This window comes from Panthera uncia, chromosome C2, assembly GCF_023721935.1.
Source record: "Panthera uncia isolate 11264 chromosome C2, Puncia_PCG_1.0, whole genome shotgun sequence".
Lineage (NCBI taxonomy): Eukaryota > Metazoa > Chordata > Mammalia > Carnivora > Felidae > Panthera > Panthera uncia.
Window position 1 is genome coordinate 47,013,746 of NC_064810.1, and position 25,309 is coordinate 47,039,054.

The following is a 25,309-nucleotide window of genomic DNA, read 5'->3' on the forward strand; positions in this document are numbered from 1 at the left end:
ATATGATTTTAATCTTTCTTTGGCATTTTCTGCATTCATTGCGCTAATGTGGCTGCTATCTGGGTGTAGCCATGGGACAAAGTGAGCTTAGGATCCTCCTACTCTGCCATCTTCCCAGACTCTCCCCTCAGGTTTAGTTTTAACTATTCCTTCAGAGGCCTACGGGCTAACATCCTTAGCCTTTTCATTTATTTCACCAAGGTGGAGTTTAATTTTGCCTTGGCTTATCCCATTGACCACACCATATTCATGCTTCTTTGACCTTTGCCTCTGTAGTGCCTACCTACAGAACTTGTTTCCAAATATCTTTCTTTAGACTCCATTGACTTTCTTTTTCCTTTCTTTCTTGATTTTCTTCTTGCTTGTTTCTCACTTTTTCAGGACTCAGTGCAGAAAGACTAAATTTGCCCAAGCCTCTACCTTTACTTCTTTTTATTGTCTTTTTATCCACTTTACTAAATTTCCACCTTTTATTTTAGCTCCTTCTTCCTTGACTCTTCTTTTCCCACAACTATTAAGTTAGGTAAATGGCAGAGAATCATAGGAAGAACAAGGAAAAATGGGAGAGGAGAAAGTGAAATACATTCTCCATTTCTGTGAGCATTCATCTATCTTTTGTCAACCTAGGTTTTAACAATAATAAAGATCACTTATTGAGCACTCACTATAGGCACTGTGCAAGATACCATGACTCAGATGATATTGTAAAGTAAGGGGTACCCTGTGCCCTATGAAATAGGGGGTACCCCATTTTACAAATTACCTGGGACTCACAGAGATGGGTTCTGGGAGTCATGCCCCACTTGTCTGGCTGTGAGCCAGGTGCTGAGGATGCTGCTGCTACCATCTCCCTTTTCACCTGTACTTTCTCTTTCAATTTAGGAAAATCAGATTTACCATGTCCTCATATGCTTTCTTGGCCACATGCCATTGCTATTTTCTGCCAAGAAGAAAGAATTATGAAACTTTAAGATTGTACTGCCCATTTTAACCACCTTTCTCTTGCTCTAATTTCTTTCACTACCAAATTACTTTAAAGAATCCAAGTCTTATACTGACAGAATGCCCTATCCCCTTTCTCTATGTCTATCCTCATTTCTCTGGCCAGAGAACTCACAGGGAAATCTTGTGCCCTCTGCCTCATATGAGTGCTCTTCATCTAGCTCCTGGTTTCCCCACCAAGCTGTATACCTCCAGGACAGAGTTTAACTGTACATCTCCACAGCACCTAGCACAGAACCTCACCCAAAATTGACACTTATTATTTGTGAAATGAAAGAAAAGATGCCTATACCAAGATCCTAGTTTTCTCACCACTCTTCCATTCTCAGCTCATTGTGTCTCTACTTGTGAGCCATCTGCTATCTGCGGAAGTAGGTGACCCAATGTCCCTCTTCCAGCCCCTTCCTTGAAAGACTCTCCCACTTTGGCATTCAGAGCTGGAATCCCTCCTCTGCCAGCCCTGACTGCCCAAACAGTCCCTCTGGCTCCTCTCTGGGTTCCCCATGCTCTCTCTCCAGCTACTCTTCTCCCTCTGGAAATCATCACACTATCACAAGGATGACCTTCTTATGGATAGGCTGTCCTTTCTTGAATCCTTCTATAGTTGCTTCTGTACATAGGGCTTAAGTCTCCAATCAGTTCATAAGCACCTTGGGGGCCAAGGTTTCTTTTGTGTTCACTGTAGTACCTATCACAGTGCTAGGCACTGGACTCATTTGGCAGTTGTAACAGAGTATTTGTTTTTTAATAGTAATTATTACATTCCTCCCCTGGGTCAAAACAAAAGAAAAAATAAATTCTTTTGTGCTATGTTTAAGTTTTGAATTTTTTTTCAAATTTGCTTAGTTGCTTTACTGTTCTTTAGGCTTTTTTTATACTTGTATAGGAACTTCCTGGCATTATGCTGCCAGCTGTAATATACATTTAGGCTTAAATATCACCAGGTAAGAGTGTCTGTTGAGTTAGATCATGTTCCCTCCTTTGCCATCCCTGGGCCTCACATTCCTCTTACTGAGTCCATGCCTCCCATCTGTCCAGTATTTCCAGCAGTAGATTTATAACTTTATAAAAGTTTTTTACCCATGCAACTACATCATCTCTAGCAACCATTTCACATCTAAATAATCATCCTTGGCCTCCTTAATAATGTTAGTATAAAGATTTGCCAACACTTCTTTTTTTCCAGATATTGCTTCCAAAAAAATGATGAATTTCCTTACTTCTAGAGATTGCATCATCCTCTTCCCTCCTCAACATCAGTCACTTCAGAGCCAACCCTAGTGACTTTGTAATTATGGTTCCCAGAATATAATTCCTTATGAGGGGTTTTGTGACTTTTCATAGATGCCTCCATGATGTCAGCCGCCAGGGTTCCATAACCCATCCTCTCTCCCTCAAAGACCACATTTTTTTTAACAGTAGCCTAATCTGTTTATCTCCTCAGATCATAAAGGACTCCTCAGTAAGAGTACTTATCCCTTTCCCTCTCTATTCATCTTTCTCACTGTTGTATTTTCTTAATATTTACTTATTTGAGCATTGATAATTTCATATCTCTCCCACTCTTCATCTTCAAGATTATTCTTGACTATTTTAAAAGAGGACTATGTCCTATCCACCCAATGATTTACCTTCTTCCTTGCAACTGTCTCAATTCTTTTCCTCTTTGTATTAATCTACTATTGCCTAACAAATTACCACAGAAGTTAATAGCTTAAAACAGAAAAATAAATTATATCAGAGTTTCTGATATCCCACAGGCATGGCTTAGCTCAGTCTCTCTGGCTATCCATCTCTTATCAGGTGCCAGTCAAATTGCGGGCTGGAGTTGAAGGGCTTGACCTCCTTATTGGTAAGCCTCAATTCCTGACCATGTGAGCCTCTGCACAGGGCTACCGCAGAACATTGCCACTGGCTTCCCTCAGGCTAAGTGACCCAAGCAGAAGCAAGCAAGAGCACTCAACACAGAAACCAGTCTTTTTTATGTTATATTTGATCTCAGAGCTGACCTCTAATCCCTTCTACCTTATTCTGTTAGAATCAAGTCAGTAATTCAAAAAGTGGGAATGAAGACCTGGAGATAGTGATCACCAGTAGCTCTCCTGGAATCTACCCTCTGGCCTCAGTGACTTATATCCCTCCCATATGCAAAATGTATTCACTCCTCACAAAGAAAGCAAAAGCCCTCTCCCTTTACAGCTTAAGCTCAGTGCCTAGAATTTCATTGTCTAAATCAGGTGCAGGGACATTTAAGGGTCCTTGGGTTTAGTTCCCTAAATAAGGCTTCTTAAGAACATTTCTTCTCAACCTATTAAACTAAGGAAATACAGGCATAGAATAACCTTTATAGGCATTTCTATTCAAGTAGTTGACACAGGGGTCATTGGTCCAGAGCATTTGAAAATGTTGGGAGTTTCTTTATTAAGTTTTAAGGCCCAGGTTCCTTAGGTTCTTCCATGGTTCTCAGCTCTGCTTTTGGGTATCTTTGTGTTGCCCTCTGAGTCATCCTTCCACCTTTTCTTTTAAAATGAAAGCTAGCATAGATTTGCAGTGGAAAAGCTCTTTCGGCCTTCTTGACGGTGGAATTCTGAGGGTTTAAAGACCTCGCCTCATTTTATTCCGTCTCTCAGCTTCTCAACTCAAACTACACTTATTTCTGAATATATAACTCCTTTAAGAATTTTGTGAGTCTTCTGTGGTTCTTCTTGGGTTTACTTGATTGGGCAGAAGTCACACCCACAAATCTTTTCAAGATAAACTTTTCTCAATCTTGGGCCCCTGTTGAGAGAATTGAGGGACAGTAACTCTTAAGCTTCCTAGAGGCATGTTTGAGATGATCTGTGAGATACATCTTTGATTTCTTTAAAGAGATCTTACGAGACTGAATAGTACTCTGAGGTACCACCTTTGTTCTTTTTTTTTTTAATTTTTATTTTATTTATTTATTTATTTTTTAAATATATGAAATTTATTGTCAAATTGGTTTGGTACCACCTTTGTTCTTTCTGAGGTCTTAACAAATGGATTTGCACTCCTATACCTTAACTTCTTTGATAGTCCTTCTTTCAATTTAATTTCTTCCTTCGAATTTTACTGTAAGCCACAAGAAGAAATTAGGTGACACATTCAATGCTATTTGGATCTCCTTTGCTGGATTACCCATAGTATTGGACACATTTTCTATTTTCCACATAGCTGCAGACAACACTACTTTGAGCCACTAAACTTTGTATGACTACATAACTTTGTATGACTCCAGTTTCCAATAAGATTTTCCTCCCTATCTATCTATCTATTTATAAGTAGGCTCCACACTGGGCATGGAGCCCAACACAGGGCTCAAACTCACAACTCTGAGTTCAAGACCCGAGCTGAGATCAAGAGATGCACCCTTAACTGACCGAGCCACCTAAGTGGCCCAGATTTTCCTCACTTTCTGCAGGCCTACACCCTCAGTGTCCTCAAAGTCCAAATTTTACAGGCAATGTGTTCAGAAACACTATTCATCCATTCAGTCACCTGAGTTTTGACACATTTCAAAGTAATTAACAAAATCAGTACACTCCTCCCAGACACTTCAGCATGCATATCATTAACTGAAGTTCAGTATTGAAAGATCTTCTTTTTTTCCTTTCAAGGTAAAGTTAGCATACAGTAAAATGCAAATGTCAAAGGTATCATTCACAGAGTTTTGACAAATTCATACAATTTTGTAACAAAACCCCCTACAGATTATCATCACCTCAAAATCCTCCCACACCACCTCCATATCACTATTCCACAGTCCATGCCCCAGGACCAACCACTGTTCTGATGTCATGTAAGTGAAATCATATAGCATATGCTCTTTTGGTCAAAGCTTCTTTTATTTGGTACAGTGTTTTTTAGATTCATCCATGCTGATGCATGGTGTTTCATTTTTCTTATTGCTGAGTACATTAGTCTGCTAGGGCTGCCATAGCAAAATACCACAGACTGGGTGACTTAAACAACAGAAATTTATTTCTCACAGCTCTGAAGCCTGGAAACCCAAGATCAAAGTGTCAACAGGTTTGGTTTCTCCTGAGGCCCCTCTCCTTGGCTTGCAGATGACCACCTTCTCACTGTGTCCTCACATGCTCTTTCCTCTGTGAGTGTCTCTTCCTCCTCATATAAAGACACCAGTACTACTGGATTAGGATCCTACCTTAGGACCTCCTTTAACTTTATTACCTCTTTAAAGTGAATGTCTCCAAATACAGTCACATTGGGTATTAGGGCTTCAAAATTTGAATGGGTGGGAGGTGGGTAAAATTCATTTCATAACATTTCAAAATATTAAATTATATGAATACCCCACAGTTTATTTTTCCTTTTTTTTTTTAATGTTTATTGATTTTTGAGAGAGAGAGAGCACAAGGAGGGGAGGGGCAGAAAGACAGAGAGAGACACAGAATCTAAAGCAGGCTCTGAGCTGTCATCACAGAGCTAGACACAGGGCTCAAACCCACAAACTGTGAGATCATGACCTGAGCTGAAGTCAGATGCTTAACCGACTGAGCCACCCAGGCACCTCTATTTTTCTATTGATGGATACCTGGGGCTACTTCCTATTTGGGACTATTATGAATAAATCTGCCACAAACATTCATATACAAGTATTTTTCTGAATGTATATTTTTATTTCTCTTAAGTAAATATATAGGAGTAGAATTGCTGAATCATGTTTAGTTTTCTAAAAACCGACTTTTTTTCCAAAACCAATGTATCGTTTTTGTATTCCCACCATCCTATATATTTGGAATTATCACTCTTTTAATTTTGGACATTTTGATGGGTGTGTACCAAATAACTTTGACCAAACCCAAAAGAAACTAAAACAGCAGTTCTAAATTTGGTTTTAATTTTTACAGTGAACGTGCTTGTTTTTGTTGTAAAATGGTAATTATTATTTTGTTTTATTTTTACCAAAGTGATAAGCAAACACTATTAAAAGTCTTTCATAAAAAAGCAGCATCACCTTTCCTACTCTTATCCTAGGTCTTTCTTCAGAGGCAACTACCCTCAGCTTTTAGCTGTTTTCCTTATTTGCTAACATATAGTTTATACTGCTGGTTTTTTCATTTATATCAGCTCCTGACATGATCTTTTAATTTCCTGAGGTAGCATATGAGGACACATCTCTGCCATCTACCCCATACTCCCTCTCTAATTGTTAATTCCCCTGCTAACACAATATCAAATTGTGGTTAAAACCATTGTCATTATCTCACAGTTATGACCATGGAACTACCGTTTCAGTGCTGAGAGGGAAAAGACTATAATCATTCCTCCTTTCTTATATATACAACTCTTTGTTTTCATGGCATTAATATTTACCTCATTTCTTCATTTGCCCAGCTTGTTGTGTTCCTACTGTTAATTGTTTCCATATATTCCAATATGTTTTCCACATGTCCATGAATATTTTCCATATGCTCAAATAGATCACTCATTGTTCTTTCCTGCAGACCTCTATACTCCTATTCCACTCTGAATAGGTTATTCTCTTGGTCTGGTGAGCAATTGAGATTTGTCTTTACTGCCCCTTCAACACTGTCCTGGATTAATTTCTTTATTTGCTGAATCCCATATCTTTCTCTTTTTTTGATTTAGCCCTTTATCTTGCTAGAATACAGCTTTTAGTATCTATGGGTAGGAAGTCCATTTTTTGAGACCTTAAATACCTGAAAATACCTTTATTTTACTCTTAACTTGTCTGATAGTTTGGCTGGGTATAAAAGTCTAATTTGCAAATAAATTTTCCTCGTAATTTTGAAGGCATTCTTCCATTAAGCCCTAGCATCCATTATTGCTGTTGCAGAATTTGACACAATTCTTTTTCTGGATTCTTTGTATTTTGTATGTTATTGTTTCTCTTTTTGGAAAATTGTAGTCTTTTGTTTGTCCATAATGATCTGAAATTTCACATTGATGCTCCTTAGTGTGGGTATCTTTCATATACATAATATATATACGTAATGGGTTTTCAATTTAGTTTCATGTACTAGAAAGTTTCCTTCAGTTCTGGAAAGTTCTTCCTGCATTATTTCTTTGAGCACTCCTTCTTCACTGTTTTATGTGGTCCCTTTTTCTGTAATACCTTTTACTGGGATGTTGAATCTCTTGGACTGATTCTCCATCTAATTTTCTTACCATTTTTCATCTTTCTGGAAGATTTCCTTTATCTTCAAGACTTCCTCCTACATTTTTATTCCATATTTCTTATTTATTTTCTTTTTTTGTTTCATGGCAGCAAATTCTTCCCTTAGGTGTCTGAGAATATTAATTATAATTATTTTGAACTTTTTATCTTTTGTTTATTTGCTCTTAATGTGGACACTTAACTGTGTATTCATATTGAAAAGAGATACACTAAAAAATTTACAGAATATTTTTGTGCATAAGTGAGGCCTGTTGATTAGTGGACTTCAGAGTAAGTTAACAGGATAGCAAGCTGTATTTACTATGCTCTTCCCCAAATGTCACTCTCTTTTGGCATTTCTCATAGGCCATTTTATTTTTCCAGAGAAAAGTTCAGTAGTCTCTTGCATACAATATGTAAGTCTGGCTCAAGACTTTCCAAAAAAGGGACAGGAAAAGGAAGTGAGTCTCAACTTCTGTCCTATCTTCCCTGTGCCAAATTTCTTTGTGCTCTTCTTCTCTCCAGAGAATAAACCTTCAGTCTGCTGCCAGAAAGAGCAAGATGAGAGGAAGCAGTAATCGGATAGTTGCTTGGCTGTCTGGGCGGGAGATATAGCCCAGTGGGAGGCAGGAATGAGGCTAATCATTCTAAATATAAACTTTCAACCAATGTCCTTCTTTTAAACCCTCACTCTCTATACTACCTTGTGCTTCCAACTACTGAACTTTCTCAGAGTCCAATAAGCCAAACAACCTCCCCTGTTGTTAGCTTTCACCTCTGCAGAAACCTAAGGGCTAGCTCTGTCTTTCTGCTAATTACTTCTATCCACTTTCAACGATTTTCCATTTTCCAAAATGTTGTTGAAATCTCTCTACTACTGTTGTGCTCTCCCAATTTCATGGTCTTCATAAATTTATACACTTTTCAGTTTCCTTACTTCTGGTTTAGTGGCATTTTTGAGGCTGATTTGTCATGTTTAACCAGAAGTGTCATTCTTAAAGGATATAATTTTTGACACTTTAAGGAACTGAAAATATGCCTCACATGCTTCACTTAAAGATTAATTTTTTCATATGTATTTCTAAATATTTAAACTATATATTTAAGCTACATTTTTAAAAAATCACTAGATTTCATATGAAGAAATGGCATTACTTACCAACTGTCAAAGACATATACTGTTGAAACTGGTTTCCAGAAGTGGTTAGTTAGTCTGGCCTGAGTCTTGTGTATCTTTTTACCTAGTCCCTCTGAGGGTAAACATCAGTATTTCTAAGGCAGCTGGTTAAATTTAGGAATTTTTAATACAATGGGCTTGTACTTATTCATAAAGCCACCTCATCTCTATGGAAATTGACCATCAATTTGGCTTCTTCATTAGTGCCCAACATCAACCACATAAGGTGACTGCTCCCAGAAAACAAATAGTATAGTGCATTTCCTTTAGGATGATCTAAGAATTTGAACCTAACATTTAAACCTGACACAGTATGTTAACTAAAGCAGTTCATCAGTCATTTTTCTTTTTTCCTGTGCATGATTTGGAATTAAGTTTTTATTTTTTCTTCCAGAATTGGACAGTCCATATCCTTATAACCGAGCTTATTTCCAGACTTAATTTATGTCATGCTAGAGTTAATTAGCTTTGTAAACCTAGCATAAATACAACCCATCACATTGAACATGCTCTTAGCGCTATCATTTGCTAGATAACAAAATGAAACAGGTTTCTACATCTGCTTCCCAAAAGCCTTGATACTAGTGACAAGATACTACAGTAAGCCTTGAGGGATCTGCTAATCATATCCAGGCCTTTGCCTTAGGAGCATGAGCTGAATGTTGGCTAGTCTGTAATTGGACTCTTATGACCATCTGGCAGCTTCTGTGACATATTAGTGGCCTTGGCCCAGTTTCTAATTGGCATGTACCAGCATCAAACTGGCATGTATCTGTATCCACAAGACAGCTTAACTTTCTAAATAAGAGAGGTCATAATATCTTTCTTTTCTTCAGCTATGATGCAATTGCTTTTGGCAGGTCTTTTTGTTTTAACTGAGAAGAAGCTAAAATTTCAAGATTCCCTTCTTACTTTATTCCTGAACCTTTTGAATCTACTTTTCTACTAACTGCAACAGTCTAGAAACTGCTTGCTTGTCCAGGCCCCACGTCTTGAAGAAATTATATATATACACACACACACACACACATACACACATACATGCATATATACATATATACATCTGGATTCAGGCCATAGGCGTTCTTAATCTGCAGGCTGTCTGCAAACTTTAATAGAAAGCTTCATCTGTAATCATTTTAAACAGAGCCAGTGGAGACAAGATTGTTTGAGTTAGTAGCTTACCAGCTTAACCTGAGTACTTTCTAGTTAGAATGGAAACTTAATCCAGGAAAAACTCAAAATAAGTTTTCACTTATATTTTATATCTTACTTGGCAACTTGTTTGAAAATGTTGCATAAAAGAACCAGCACAGGAAACATTTTATATTCCTGCTTATGGTTAATAAATATGGAATCTGAGGCATTCTATTTTATAAATCAAAGTCTTGATCCAAATCTCCTGCTTTTCTACATTACACACACACACACACACACACACACACACACACAAAACCTCAGGGTAAAAATAGCACTAAACTGTGTAGGGTACTCAGGGGTCAAGACGACAGACAAAATTGATTACTCAGAATGCCATTGTGCTGAGACTTTTGTCAGACCATCAGCAGAAACATTCATTTTGTAGTCACTATAGATAAGGCATTTGGTGCAGCTGTTTTTATAAAAGTATAAGTAAACGTGTCCTACTTCAGTTTTTCAATGCTTATTGAAAGAGGAAAGGAATGGGTAACAAAATAATAAACCAATGACTTGGAAATACAGGCTCACACTTTGCTAGTTCGTGGAAAATGCCAGTCACACTAGTCAAAAACTTTCTTACCACATCTTAATTTTAATCACATCTGTTTCTGCCAGTGTTTTACAAACCTGGCCACTGTCTTCAATCTTTAATACCCTGAACCACCACTTCAAACATACATATACACTCACTCACACATTTTGACCTTTGTTCAAAGATTTTTCCAATCTCAAGTCATCTGCACTTTCCGATTTTCTCAAATTCTCTCAGCCCAGTATTACCAAGATACTCTGAAGAATACGTTCACGGCCTGGGTACTTTGGGGCACCTACCATTAGTTGACACCTCATGCTGCTAAGATGAAAATTTCCTCATCTGTATCTCTTTACAGCCTAAAGAATGTTTCTTAGTACAACCAAAGGAAACAAAAGAAAATGCCACCAAGACAAGGAAGAGAAGAAAGGTATTATTAATATTTTCTTACAATGTCTTACAACCCCAGGTGATTTACCTCACATTTCTATATAGTGTACTTTGATGAGGCAATTATTGTAATTCCCACTTTAGAGATTGTAAGATTTAGTGAGGTTTGGTGACTTTCCTAAGGTGGTTAGTATTAAGTCTTTCTGTGGAGGTTAAAATAAATTCTTCAGATTCCTGTTTCAGTCTTGTGGAGGCACCATACATCTTTGTTCCCCACCTTTGTTTTCATTGTTTTTAGTAGACAGACATGGATTTCTAAATCTAGAAGGATCCCAAAGCTGTCCTGCTCGCTGGCTCTGCCCAAGAAAAGAAATTTACCAACTTCCTTTTCATATCTATTTCAGTCTTTTAAAACCTTACATCCTGAAATACTAATAAAAAGAAAATAATAACTAGATGAAGGTAGTATAAGGCATTTCTGACTCTTAATTTGGAAACATAAAGCAAAAAGCTGTCCTTTCATTTTAATGCTTGCCTCTGAGTACATGGAAGACTGTACTGCTCCTGTACAGACTTTCTCATGGCTCAGCCTTGGAGAAAGCATAGTTAGCTTTGACCTTCCACCACAGTTGTGAAAACAGCAGTGTAATTCTCTCCCTGCCAAGAAGGTCTCCTGCAGAATTCAGCAGAGGAAATATGACGGGGATTAGAGGAAAGAAGATGGATTCAAACCAATTCCTTAACAGCAAGCTTTTAGAAAACTGAGGGGGGGGGGTGTGCATATGTTTTCTTTGCTCACAAATGACAAAACAGAAAGATGGGCGATGCCAAATTGGCTGAGATTTGGCAAGTCCTTAAAGAAGTGACTTTAACTTCTCTTTGATAGCTTATACACTAATGGCCTTCAGGAGTGTTAAGTTCTTGGTGGCTCAAGGTCAAAACTGTAGCTAGATAGTTTAGCTTTGGCTGAAGTCATGCTAAAATGTGCCTACTGGTGACATATTTTTGAAAGTTAACTCATTTGACAGAACTGACCATTCTTGGCAGTGGTATAGAGATGAGGATGTTGTGGAAAGAGGAGAAAGGGCTGGAGTAGGGGTGGGGAATGGCTCTTTGTGGATCTTTGGTGAAATATTAGAAGGAAATGAGAAGGGAAGTTTATGATGAAAATTAACTGAACAACTGTGTGTTCCTAGTACATTGCAGGCACTCAGTAAATGCTACACAAATGAGTCCAAATCAAAATAGATGCTGTAAAGTCTTTCCTGCTCTGCTTTTCGTGGGGCCACTTCAAGATTCTCTCCCAAGACTTGAGGATTCAGAGTCTAAAGTCCCCCTTTGCAGTGGGCTCCAATGCTCAGATTACCCCTGTAGGTTTTACTTTAATCCCAGAAATCCAAATGGAGACTCGCAGCCTTAAAAATCAGGTAGCAAAAAATTCTCAAAACTCTTCTCTCCCAGGAATAAAAACCACCTAAAGATTAAAGAGAAATTTCCACAGCAACAAGATTTCTTGACTTGTGATAGAAAATAATAGAGCCCTATTATGGAGACTCCCACAGAAATTTCAGTTCTCCTGGAAGCCATAGACCCAAGAACTACAAGGAGCCTTTTAGATCGCCCATTCATTTTTGAAAGCAGTAGTTACATACAAAAAGTATTAAGTTTTTTCAAGCGTATTTATTAGAACTCACATTCATACTCAGCTTTCACCAAAATTTATGTGCAGTTTAAATACCAGAGGAATCAACCTATTCTAAGCTAATGCCATTTTAAAATCTCTCTTCCTGGGTTTTTTTTTCTTTCTTCCTTCTCATGTCTTAGAAGAAGATTACTGATGTTCTTGCAAAATCAGAGCCAAAACCAGGGACTCCTGAAGACCTACAGAAGCTGATGAAGGACTATTACAGCAGCAATCGCTCAGTGATTGAGTTAGAGGAACTAAACCTACCAGGTACAGCCAGACTTGTTTGGTTTTTTTCCCTTCTTTTTTTTTTTTCTGTACTGTTCTGAGGTTAGTCATGTAGCAAGACTCAGTGTTATTGATATCAATTTTCCTGATGAGGAGGAGCAAAAAGGTTCATGGCTACATCTCAGCCATTGAATTTGATGTATTTTCCACATGCTAATACTCCTTTCCTCAACCTAATAGTTTTAACTGTTGAATGGTTCCTTTATTAAGATGCTAAATGGCATTTGTTCAATCTAATAGAAAGATTTGTAATTGCATTTTTTTCAAAAGGCTACTGTTGAGTGTGCATTTTTTTAGCATTCTTCAAGGAGTAAGAATCCCTACTGGGTATAGAAGTTAAATTAAAATAAAGATAAAGCACATATTTAAAAGTATAGATATGAAACGTTAATTTACTCATCTTTTATAGACAAGAACTTTAGCTTCAATAAGCTTTTAGTTTTGTTGTTGTTGTTCTTATCACAGATTTCTAGTTACAGTTTTGTGTTTATGGTAGTGTTTTGGGTTCCAGGCCAGACTTTCAAGCAAACTATCTAAAGATAGGGATAAAATTCTGCATTTTTAGCAAAGCTGACCCCTCACCCAAGCTGATTCTCTACTGTTGTTTGAGATCTACTGCCTTAGAATATTTATAATAAGTTAAAGATATTGCAGAATTCTTTTTTTTTTTTTAATTTTTTTTTTCAACGTTTTTTATTTATTTTTGGGACAGAGAGAGACAGAGCATGAACGGGGGAGGGGCAGAGAGAGAGGGAGACACAGAATCGGAAACAGGCTCCAGGCTCCGAGCCATCAGCCCAGAGCCTGACGCGGGGCTCAAACTCACGGACCGCGAGATCGTGACCTGGCTGAAGTCGGACGCTTAACCGACTGCGCCACCCAGGCGCCCCCAGAATTCTTGAAACAACTAATTTTAATTAATTTAGAAATTTCTGATACATCCTGGAACTCTTTTGGGTGGAGATTAAAGAAAAGAGATGTTATAAAAATCACACAAGGTTTGGGTGCCACTGTTTCAGATGAGCTATTTTTAGATTACTAGGGACATCTAATTACTGCTATTGGAAAAGGTCAAGGGTAGCTTGATTTCCCTTTTTCATTACAACTTTATGCTTTCTAGAGACTTAAGAAGCTGAAAAACTTCCCGTGCCCTGAATTTTTATAATTCCTTTGTGATGTGCTTTTGAAAACAAAATGCACATTGAATTTAGAGACAGGAGTGCCCCCTGCCTCTTTTCCAAAAGGAATACGCTTTAGGAAATTTAAGGAGTGCATTTCCACATGAGGGAGATCTGGAGTTTTAGACCCACAAAACCCCAACGGCTCCAACAGCAGTTAGAAACCACTTCTCTCTGGGTATAGTTCTTTTGAGGAGAGCTACGTCCTGACTGCTGTTTCGCAGGTACAAGTGTTATAACAAAGCCTCCTTTCGAAGCTTAACTGAAGTTTGCCTCAATGGTCTTTTTCCTTATAGTTCTTTGTTAGAGTATACCTTCAACTTCAGAAGAATTTGTGAGATAGTGGGGTCACTGCTACTCTGTATACTTATGGGACATCATAAATCTTAGTTTTCTAGTATTGTAGAGAATCAGAGGTCAGAAGAAACCTTTAAGAGTCATTTGAGTTGCATAGTGAGTTTACATTATATTATTACTATATTACAGTTCAGTTGTGTAGTTAAGCAAGAATGTGTGGCCATGGCTCGGTTTAGGAAGGAAGGAAAATGTTAAAAATACTTTTATAGATAAAAAGAACAGGTTTTCATTTTCAGTTAAGAAATTAGGCCATTCTGAGACACAGTGAATAAGGCATTGTAAGAACGTTCAGGGGAGAAGATCCCAGTAGGTACACTTATGCGACCAAGGACCGAGAGGAAGTCCACGATAGGTAAAAGGAGGGACACACTGTGGGTTATTTGGAACAGGCTCCAGTCAGGGGCATAAATATAAGTGGATATAGATCATAAAGGATTGTTCCTATTTGTTTGCTGAGTGTCTAAGGGTTTTGGTTTGAGGTTATTTGTGTCTGTAGGGCAGGAACATGTCTTTTCAATTAATATTGTTCACTGTACATTGCAAATGTCATACACATGGGCACTTAATTAGTTTCGAGGCAGGAATCTCTTGGAGTTAACTCAGCTGACCTCCTGAGGGCTGTAGTGTGGTTTAGATCAGTGCTAAATGCCTGTAGGCTAGCAGCAACTGAATCACCCAAGAACTTAAAAAGCAAATCCCCAAGCCCACTCCCAAGGAATTCTGACTTACTAACAAAAGGAGTCCATCCCAGGAATCTATATCTTTTATAAAGCTCTTAGGGTGAGTCTGATCATATCCAGGCTTGGGAAATTACAGTTTTAAAGACCATGAAAGGCTCTACAGTTGTATAGGAAGCAATATCTTTGAAGTTAATTACATAATATGAGTTATATATGCTGGGTCACAATATAAATGTCATTTAATTAAGTAATAGTTTACTCCTTGGCACTCTTCAGTGTTTATCGAAAACCTTTTTCCTGTAGAAAGAATTAAAATGATAAACATGATTTTCCTTTTTTATTTATACATCTCAGGTACAGAGTTAATAATGCTACATAATTGCTAGACCATGATAGTCCTTGGTTGAGCAAGACCCCTATATTTTATTTAAGTGTTATATTGTCTTTTACTGTGGTGCTGTGTTGTATTTTGATGCATTATTCCCACTCTTCCCCAATCCACACTCCTTTTTACATTCCCCATAGCATTCAGTCTAATGTGTTAATGCATGTTTTTAAATGTGTATATATGCTTGTAAAATGTCATGTCATTGTATGTGTGTTCATTTTACAATTTATCTAAATGATGTGCTGAACTTCTCATTTTGTTTTTTTTCTCACTGAGACCTTTTTTGAGATATGCCTATCTGGCTTTATGTACATCAAGTTCATTGCTTCTAAATGCTACATATTATTCCAATGATTTTATCTACCACATGTTGGTCATCCATTTTCTTAGATACAGACACCTGGGTTGCCTTGTGCTCCCCACTATCACAAATGCTATCACAATGCTAGGAGAAATATACTTGTGTATGTCCCCTTATAGACCGCATAAGAATTTCTTTCCATCATTTACTCAGGAATGTGATCATGGGGTCATAGTGTGTATACAACTTAATTTTAGTACTTTCCAGACTAGCTATTACCAGTTTATACCTCCACCTATATTTCACAAGAGTTTTATCACCCTACATCCTTGACAATACTTGGTATTATCCATCTAATCATTCCCATTCTAATGTGTGTGTAAAGTATTATCTCATCATTGCACTAATAGGCACTTCTATGATGACTAGTGAGTTTGAGCATCTCTACATAGATGTGTTAGCTATTTCCCCTTTACCTTTGTGTATTGCTTATTCCATAGATTTGAAAAATAAACATACTTCATTAGTCTGTTTCGCTACTCTAAGAAATTATGGCTTAAAGATTAAAGTTTAAAGATTAAAGTTTACTTGTTCTTGTTGCTGCTGTTGTTTTAAATACTGGACAACACTTTAAAATATATAATGAGCCCCCATTCACTAATGTTTTACATCCTTATTCATTTAATCTATTTTGATCATGTGTGTGTTGGCAAAATCCTCTACAAAGCATGTTTGTCATATTCTAGACTCCTGTTTCCTCAAAGCCAATGATTTGACTCATAGTCTTTCATCATACCTAAAAGAAAGTAAGTAAACTATGATTTTCTTTTAAGTTATTCGCCAAGTTGTTATTACTTCATTAAATACTTCATTACTTCTCTTTTTGAGAGAAAGAGAGAGGGCATGACTGGGAGGCAGAGAGAGAGAGAGAGAGAGAGAGAGAGAGAATCCTATGAGGGGCAGAGAGAGAAAGAGAAGCAGGGCCCACCTGAAGTGGGGCTCATGTTTTATCTGAAGTGGGGCTTGAGCTCACCCAATGTGGGACTCGAACTCATTAGCCATGAGATCATGATCTGAGCCAAAGTCAGATGCTTAATGACTGAACCACCTAGGTGCTCAAGATCCATCTCTTTAAAAACTTCTAAAACTACCTTTAAAAGCAAAACTTTCTACCTAAAATGGATTTGAAATACATTTTAAGGTCCGTCTCTTAAGGTCCATCTTGGTACTAATTTCTGTTTATTTATGTTTATTCCTGTTTTTCTCTGGCTTTGAGAATTTGGGTTTTGGTCTCATTTTTGGTTTATAATAAATTAATATTAGTATTGGTCTAGGAATCCAGAGAATACTTGGTATTCTAGGACTTGGTATTAGAATACTTGGTATTCTAGTACTTGGTATTCTAGTACCAGGTCCCTGCTGTTTGACCTGGGACAAGTCACTGTGTATTCCTCTGGGACTTGATTTTGTTATCTGAAAGATAAGGAAGTTGGACATGTGATGTCTATTCTAGCTGTGAAATTGTGAAATTGTGAAATTCTGTTCACATGCTCAGAACTCAGATCATGGCTATTGCACAATCTAATTTCATCTTTTCAACATGTATTGTGGATAGCCAGTAATAAGCTAGATTATTCATATTAGGTAGTCATCTATTTGTGGCTGACAATGAAATAGTTTACATATAAAGATTTAACATTTCGCTAATCATATTTAGCTAACTTGGCATATTGTGTGCTTTGTGTTATAAGTTAATGATTTTTCATTTTAATCTAATATCTAGAATAACCAGATAACAGAATCTACATGGTACTCATTATATTTTACTTTAATTAAATACTAACAAAGAATAATTGGAGAATACGCAACTTTGGGGGCCCTATTTTGTTGTATTTAGAGTAATATTTTTCTAATGGTCTTTTTTCAGTCTGCCCTAAGTGGGTAAAACTTCGGAAAAATCATAATGAGAAGAAATCGGTCCTGATGCTGATCATCTGCAGCTCTGCCCTCCGGGCCCTGGAGCTTATTAGGTTGGATGCTTCACCCATTCATTTCATAAATGTTTTTTTGAATAACTGATACGTGTCAAGCTGATACGCTCTGTATGCTAGAGATGTAACAATGAACAAATAAATATACATCATAATGTCAGGTAGTGTCAAGTTATATAAGACAAAATAAAGCATAGCGAAGGGATAGAAGGGAGTGGGGGGCTACTTTTAAAAGTGTTGTCACGGGAGGCTTTTCCAAGGAGAATGACATTTGAGCAGAGACATGAACAAAGTGCAGGAGAAAGCCAAGCAGATATCTGGAAGAAGAGCATTCCAGACAGAGCGAACAGGAAGCACAAAAGGCGCTGGGACGCAATGTTACCGAAAGATTTTGAGCAGGGGAGTCACATGATCTGAATAATCATTCTAAAGGATCACTTTGGCTGCTTTGTGGAGAACACGCATTGTAGAGGGCAAGAGTCAAAGCAAGGAAATAATACGAGCAATAACCGGTTGGAAGAAATAATGGAAAAAAAGACCTAATTTAAAATAATAACAAGAGGGGCGCCTGGGTGGCTCAGTTGGTTAAGCGTCTGACTTCAGTTCAGGTCATCATCTCACGATTCACAAGTTCAAGCTGTGTGGGGCTCTGTGTTGACGGCTCAGAGACCGGAGCCTGCTTCGGGTTCTGTGTCTCCCTCTCTCTTTCCTCCTCCCCTGCTCATATTCTGTCTGTCTGTCTCTCTCTCTCTGTCTCAAAAATATGTAAACATCAAAAAAAATTTTTTGATAAAATAAAAAAATAATAACAAGAATGGAACACCAGAGAATAAGCTTACCAAAATCTATATAAAGAAAATATTACACAAGCCACTCAGAAGATCTGGAACAGACAAAAGGGTATACTATATTGTTGAATAGGAAGAGTTGATGTTATAAAGATATCTGTGTTACATAGACTAATCTACAGATTTCACAGATTGCCAGTGAAACTGCAATAGAATTGTTTTTTTTAACTAGATAAGCTAAAGTTCAAAGTTTAAAGATAAGCTATAGTTCTAAGTTCATAAGAGAAAATACAGAATAAAAAAGATCTGGGGAAATTCTGATAAAGAATATTAGTGAGAGGATACTATGCCTATAGTATCTATCAGATTACCAATGGATATATATTACAGAGTCTCACTAATCAAAACAGTATGGAACTGGCATATGCGTGATAAATCAGACCAGTGGAACATAATTGGAAGTTTAGAAACAGGCCCATATGCATTTGAAAATGTAGCGTGTGGCAAAGGTGACAAATCAGTAAGGAAAGATGAATTATTTAATAAATGGTGTTGGAACAACTACGTAGCCATCTGGAAAAGTAACTTTGGATCCATATCTCGCCTCTCATACCAAGATAAATTCCAAATGGACTGAAAATTTATATATAAAAATTATGTTTTAAAGATAATTTGTCAGTACTTTACTAAGTGCTTTCACATACCTTTTCATTTACTGCATTCTTGTAGAAAAAACAAAAAGGGCTCCTTCCACTGGATCGGTGGTAACATTGAGCTTTTGGAAAAGAGCCATCAGAGTTAAAAGGGGTTTACTGGGACTAGCCCTCTTCCAGGGCCAGGCTCTGTACCAGACTTTGACAGGAGATAAAACAAAGGAAAATCCAAGTCCTGGAGAAAAATAAAGTGAGGTGCAAATGTAGACGCTCAGTAGCTATTTAGCATCTATTTTTCTAAATGAACTAATCTGATTATGAATTTAGAAAAGTAGTTTTTAAGTTCTTCCAATTCTCCTTTCCCCACAAGACACACACATTAACTTGCATCACACACCCTCTCAATAAAACAAGTGTTTCTTGTGACATATCTGCTCTAAACACAATTGATCTTCAAGACTCCACCTGCTTCTGGGGCAGTGCTTGCTGGTTCTGAAATCATATTAGTTCATACTGACTTTTCAGTGTTCTAAAAACTACCACCACAGAATTCATTTCAGATTCAGACGTTGATGGCAAAAGAGGTTGGCCTGGAGATGACCTAAAAACAAACCGTCAAATTGATTTGAGCTTTTACTGCACATAAATACTTTTCTGAAGGGCATAAAAGCACTATGTTGTCACACTTCATTTACCAATCCTGTGTTCTTCTGTGTCGTTCATAATACTATGATATACTTCAAGGTTAGGTGATTTGCAAAAAGTGATTTCTGAGCTAGCACAACAAGCCCTATTCATAAAGACTAATGGTGAATAATTCTAGCTTTTCTAAGAATATCTGTTCTCTTGAGGACCATGAATTAACATTAAATATGTCCCCTAAACTATCTTCCTAGTTAACCTTGCCATGGAGAAAGCTTATGTGTGAGTAAAAATCAAGCACAACAGAACGTGTATAGCATAATTCACTATCTTGCAAACTCATGTATTCCTACTGGTCAATAATATTTCTCAAAACATAATCATGATATATAAAGGAAAATAATATTGCTGAGCAGTATTCCCTTGTTAGGTCTATTACCAAACATCAATTAAAAGATCGTTCTTTTATACTTTTATACCCGTTGATACCAGAAGCATTTCCACATGTAAAATTTTCACGAAAGTTTCACTCTGCAAAGTAGAAGGTGGGGGGGCTGCTCTGATTGAAAGATAAGCCTTCTCCTCCCTGCCAGCTCATTCCCAGCAATCTGCCACAGCAGCCACATACAGCCTTTTGTTAGATGCCCTTGGGCTCCACAGAGCACAGTCTGAGATCACTGTTCTATGATATTGGTTGCAACTAAATTTTGAATGAGAACTATACTGCAGAGTTTAAAGATAAACTCTCTGCCAGGGACCTAAAATATAGACATTCTGTATTAACAAGTGAAGGGCAGATCCATATTTTTCAATTATCAAAGAAACCTAAGCAAAGCTAACCTTGTGTATGAGAGTTAGAAGCAACCCAGATACATCCTGAATAAAAAACTTCCTCACTTTCCTTCCAGAGTGGGGCTGACTTGAAAATCTTGGAATTTTTTTGTGTACACACACACACACACACACACACACACACACACACATGTGCTCATAGTTAAACACAGAAATGCCATATTCTTTTGAATAAAGCAAAACATAATACTTTAGTAGTCAAAGTGGCCTGCAATGGGTAAGTTTTCTTAGGCAATAATGTGGGTTTTTTTTCATTAGGTCGATGACAGCATTCAGAGGAGACAGCAAAGTTATGAAATTATTTGCAAAACACATAAAGGTAAGCAAGGGCCTGTGGTTCCTGATGGGCGATGTAAGTTATCCTTAAAGGCCACTCCCAGCTTTTTCTTATCTCCTTAGCTGATATTTTCTTTGTTCTTATATAACATATTTAACGACTATTCTGGTGTTCTTTGCATTCCCTGCTTCTGCATGCCCACCTGCCCCCACAACAGTCACAACTCCTCTGTGCGCCAAGATTTTTCTACAGAAGCTGAGAGCTGACCCCTGCATTCTCTGAAGATTCCCCAGTTTTATAGGGCAATGCTTTTCTATCTTGACTTTAACTTTCATTGCCCTGGATGCTGAGCCTAAACAAGAGTAGCCCATTTGCTTTTTTACTTCCTTAACTTTTGGATAAAGTGCTCTAAATTGGCCTATGATTTGCACTTTCTAAAGACTCTTCTTTCCTCTCTTCTGTCTTGCAATAAATAGGTCCAGGAGCAGGTAAAGTTGCTGGAGAAGCGTGTTGTGCACCTGGGTGTAGGAACTCCAGGAAGGATTAAAGAACTCATTAAACAAGGTATGAAAAGAGGCGCTGATATGCCTACTTAGTACTGGGAGTTTGCCTTACCCCCCATGTGAGTTTAGGAAACCACATTTGTGATATAATGAAACCAGACTTCTGTGTTGCTTGGGGAGTTGGAAACTTAGCTTTGTGTCGGTAGAGCTAGCAAGCAGGTGTGAAGCAGTAGGGAATGGTAAGGATTGTGGCAAACTTCAGTACATGTGCCTACCTACACACGGTCAGATTCCACTTGCTTTAAGCAGGTTAGTGGATCCACAATTTCCACCAGTTTGCAACCTCTAGAATTTGTAGAGCTAGATGAGTTGATTATTTCTCTCTTAATTAATTGAATCTTGGTTCCCCAAGACTTCCATTTCAGTTGAGGGCTTATATATAAAACATGTTGAAACTAAAATGAGGTTTCTATGGATGAAATACGGGTACTCTAGAGTGTTTCTCCCAAATTCATTTCTCTTTTAGTATTTTACCCAGAAAGTATTCCAGACAACATCCACCGCTGGGTTTTTATAATTTGTTGGCTCTCTCAAAGTCAGTAGCCTAAAACTTGTTAATCTGCTGATGATCTTATTACCTGTTTTACCTGCCAGACTGATTAAAGATTTCTTTTCAATACTCACTTCCAAATTACTTATTTAATATACTAATAGAACTCTGTTACAATTGGAACTAATCCTAGATTTTTTAATATATCTAAAAGTAATATGTTCATCAATGTAATAACTAATATAGAGATGGTCATTTGCCAAGAAGCAAACAAAAGCTTAAAATACTAGTGTCTCTTTCCAGATGAAAATCATCCAGGGTTAAATGAACCCACTATGTACAAAGGTCTGTGCAATTACAAAGAAGTGACAGACTTGCCAACCCCAGACAAGGAAGGGAAGCACAGTTTTTGAGTTCCTACTTGCACTGGTGCTATGCCACACACTCCTATGTATCTCAGTAAATATTCATGGCACCCTTGCATGCTAGCTTTTTTTTTTTTTTCATAGAAGAGAAAACTCTGAAGCTCTGAAGGATTAAGTGGCTATCCCACAGTCTCTTAGTCTAGGCGTTCCTAGTTCTAGAGGCTTTCCCCCTCAAAGAGCTCCTGATCCTTGAAAAGATAAATATACATAGAATGAGATTGACAAAATGAGGCACTAAATGCCAAGGGCCAAATGAGCACCTCCAAGTCCTATAAGAGTGGAAATAGATTATTATGGAGGCTGAATCTGTATGGAAGGCTTTACAGAGAAAAGGGTCTTTAACTGATCTTTGAAGTATAAGGAGGATTAAAATAGGATCTTTGAAGTATGAAAATGTGAGAAAAACAGGAATAGGAGAATCACTGAATCAGAAGAGGGCAGGCAGATACACATGACTGAGATACAGTGTTAAGCTCTCATGGATTCAGACCTTCAGAGTCAAATCCCAGATCCAGCAACTGACCAGCTCTGTGACCTTGGCAAGTTACTTAACCTCTCTAAATCTTTTTCTGTATTCAGATGAGGGATAGTGATAGTATCTTCCTCCTGGGATTGATATGATAACAAAGTGCCAATAAAGAATTTCACACCCTAAGGACTCAATAAATGCTAGTTATTATTTTCATTAAAGAGAATAACTTCCTTGGTTGGAAACTTTGTGGGCTTTAGTAGCTGGTGATTGAACTCGAAAGGAAGTCAGATTGTGGAGGGAGGACTTTGAACACTAAGTTGAAGAGTTTGGATTTTTGTCTTGTAGACATAGGAGGGCATTGTAGTGAAGGAACAGATGAGAGGCACTCATACCCTACCTGTGAGACCGTTGGGAGAGATTGGTTGGGCAGCAGGAGGGTCCAGGGATGGACCCTGCCTCTCGCACAGCTCTTAGCCAAAGATTCACCTCACTCCCCCACCTCGAATCCAGATGGTTGTCTGTATGTCACCAGGAACCCCATGCAATAGGGCCACTCTTCTCCATATTTAAAAGAGAGAGAGAGAGGGAGAAAGAGAAAACGAAACTCTACATACATATTGTTGAGATTTGATTTCTGGAGAGTAGTGAGGACTCAGTGTGAAAGCTTATTTCATTTAAGGGGTGAAAAAATCATTTAAGGATCTATTGATTTTTTATAATACTAATGAAAATAACTTTTACTTCTGATTCTGATTGGATGCATGATTTAATATTCATTAGCCACAGGTGTTAGGCTACATACAAAGCATTTAAAGAGACCAATCCCAGCCCTCTAGAAACTGGAAATGTAACAAAGCAATGGCACATAACTCGTTTTATGTAGCTGTTTATGACTTAAGATGTTTATATGTAAAATATATTAAGGAAAGTTTCCAGACTTCGAAAGATATCCCATGACATGGAATCTGTACAATTATAGACAGAAGTATATTGTTTTAATCTAATAATAAAGCAGATTTTCTGACTATAAGAGCCTTTCAAAAATGCAAAAAAGTACAGAAAAGAAAATATATCACTTTAGAGAAAATCACTTGTTAGATAATACTGAATATATTTCCTTTAGTCTTTTTTCTATGCATTTATATACTTATTTTTGTAAGTGGAGATCATGCTATATATCATAATTTTATAACTTGCCTTTTCCACTTAGCATATCTTATGAGGACTTTCCTCATCATGAAATAGTCTTAATTTTTAATTTTTTTAAATTTTTTTATTTGTTTTTGAGATAGAAACACAGAGAGTAGGAGGGGGGCAGAGAGAGAGGGAGACACAGAATCTGAAGCAGGCTCCAGGCTCTGAGCTGTCAGCACAGAGCCCGACACAGGGCTCAAACTCACGAGCTGTGAGATCATGACCTGAGCTGAAGTTGGACGCTCAACCAACTGAGCCCCCCAGGTGCCCCTTTAATTTTTAATTTTTAATGGCTGTATAATATGTACATAATATTCAACTTGTTTTTACAGTTTTATCGAGATATGATTAACATATAACATTGTATTAGTCCAGTGTGTACAATGGAATGACTTTATACATATATAGCGAAATGATTACTACAATAAATTTAGTTAACATCAATCACCTCAAATAATTATAAATTTTTTTCTTGTGATGAGAACTCTTAAGATATACTGACTTAGCACCTTTCAAATATACAGTACAGTATTAACTACAGTCACTGTGCTGTACGTTACATCCCCAGACCTTATTTACTTTACAACTGGAAGTTTTTACCTTTTGACCATCTTCATCCATTTTCCCCACCCTCTCCCTTTGGCATCCACCAATGTGTTCTGTATGAGTTAGGTTTTTTTAGATTTGACATATAAGTGAGATCATACAGTATTTGTCTTCCTCTGTCTGACTTATTTCACTTAACATAATACCCCCAAGGTCCATTCCTGTTGTCACAAATGACAGGATTTTCTTCCTTTTTATGGCTGAATAATATTCCCCTGTGTGTGTGTGTGTGTGTGTGTGTGTGTGTGTGTGTGTGTGTGAATTTTCTTTATTCATTCATTGATGAATACTACGGGTTGTTTCCATGTCTTGGCTATTGTAAATAACGCTGCAATAAACATAGTGGTGCAGATACCTTTTTGAGATAGTGAGTTCGTTTCTTTTGGGTATATACCCAGAAGTAGAATTGCTGGATCATATGGTAGTTTTATTTTCAATTTCTTGAGCGTCCTTCCATGCTGTTTTCCATAGTGACTGTATCAATTTACATTCCCACCAACAGTGCACAATAGGTCCCTTTTCTCCACATCCTCACCAGCACTTATTATCTCTTGTGGGGGTTTTTGATAATATGATTGATGATTAGTGATGTTGAGCACTTTTTCATGTACCTATTGGCCATTTGAATGTCTTTATTGGAAAAGTATCTATTCATTTCCTCTGTCCATTTTTAAATCAGATTAATTGGTGTTTTTTGCTGCTGATTTGCATAAGTTCTTTATATATTTTGGATATTAACCCCAAGTTATATTGATTTTTAGTAATTAGATAGGATACCTGGATTATTTCTAAATTTTTGCTATTATAAATAATACTGCAATGATCATCTTTGCAAGTAACTATATTTAAGTTTATTTCTTTTTTTAAAAAAAAGATTTTGTTTTTAAGTAATCTCTATACCTAATGTGGGGCTCATACTTAAAACCCCAAGATCAAGAGTCACATACTCTACCAACAGAGCTATGCTGGTGCCCATTAACTACATTTAAGTTTCTGATGTTTTTATAGTGATATGT

The 25,309-nt window shown here is 37.3% G+C and overlaps 1 protein-coding gene across 1 annotated transcript in view; it reads left to right on the forward strand.

Moving 5' to 3' along the window:
• CMSS1 (cms1 ribosomal small subunit homolog) overlaps nt 1–25,309 on the forward strand; it is a 380,113-nt gene that overhangs the window by 352,021 nt on the left and 2,783 nt on the right. Inside the window, exons 3-8 of the mRNA XM_049629350.1 lie at nt 10,433–10,504; nt 12,289–12,418; nt 16,087–16,146; nt 17,268–17,370; nt 20,525–20,585; nt 21,020–21,107. Of these exons, the coding sequence (XP_049485307.1) occupies nt 10,433–10,504; nt 12,289–12,418; nt 16,087–16,146; nt 17,268–17,370; nt 20,525–20,585; nt 21,020–21,107 (514 nt within the window). The remainder of the gene's footprint in view (nt 1–10,432; nt 10,505–12,288; nt 12,419–16,086; nt 16,147–17,267; nt 17,371–20,524; nt 20,586–21,019; nt 21,108–25,309) is intronic.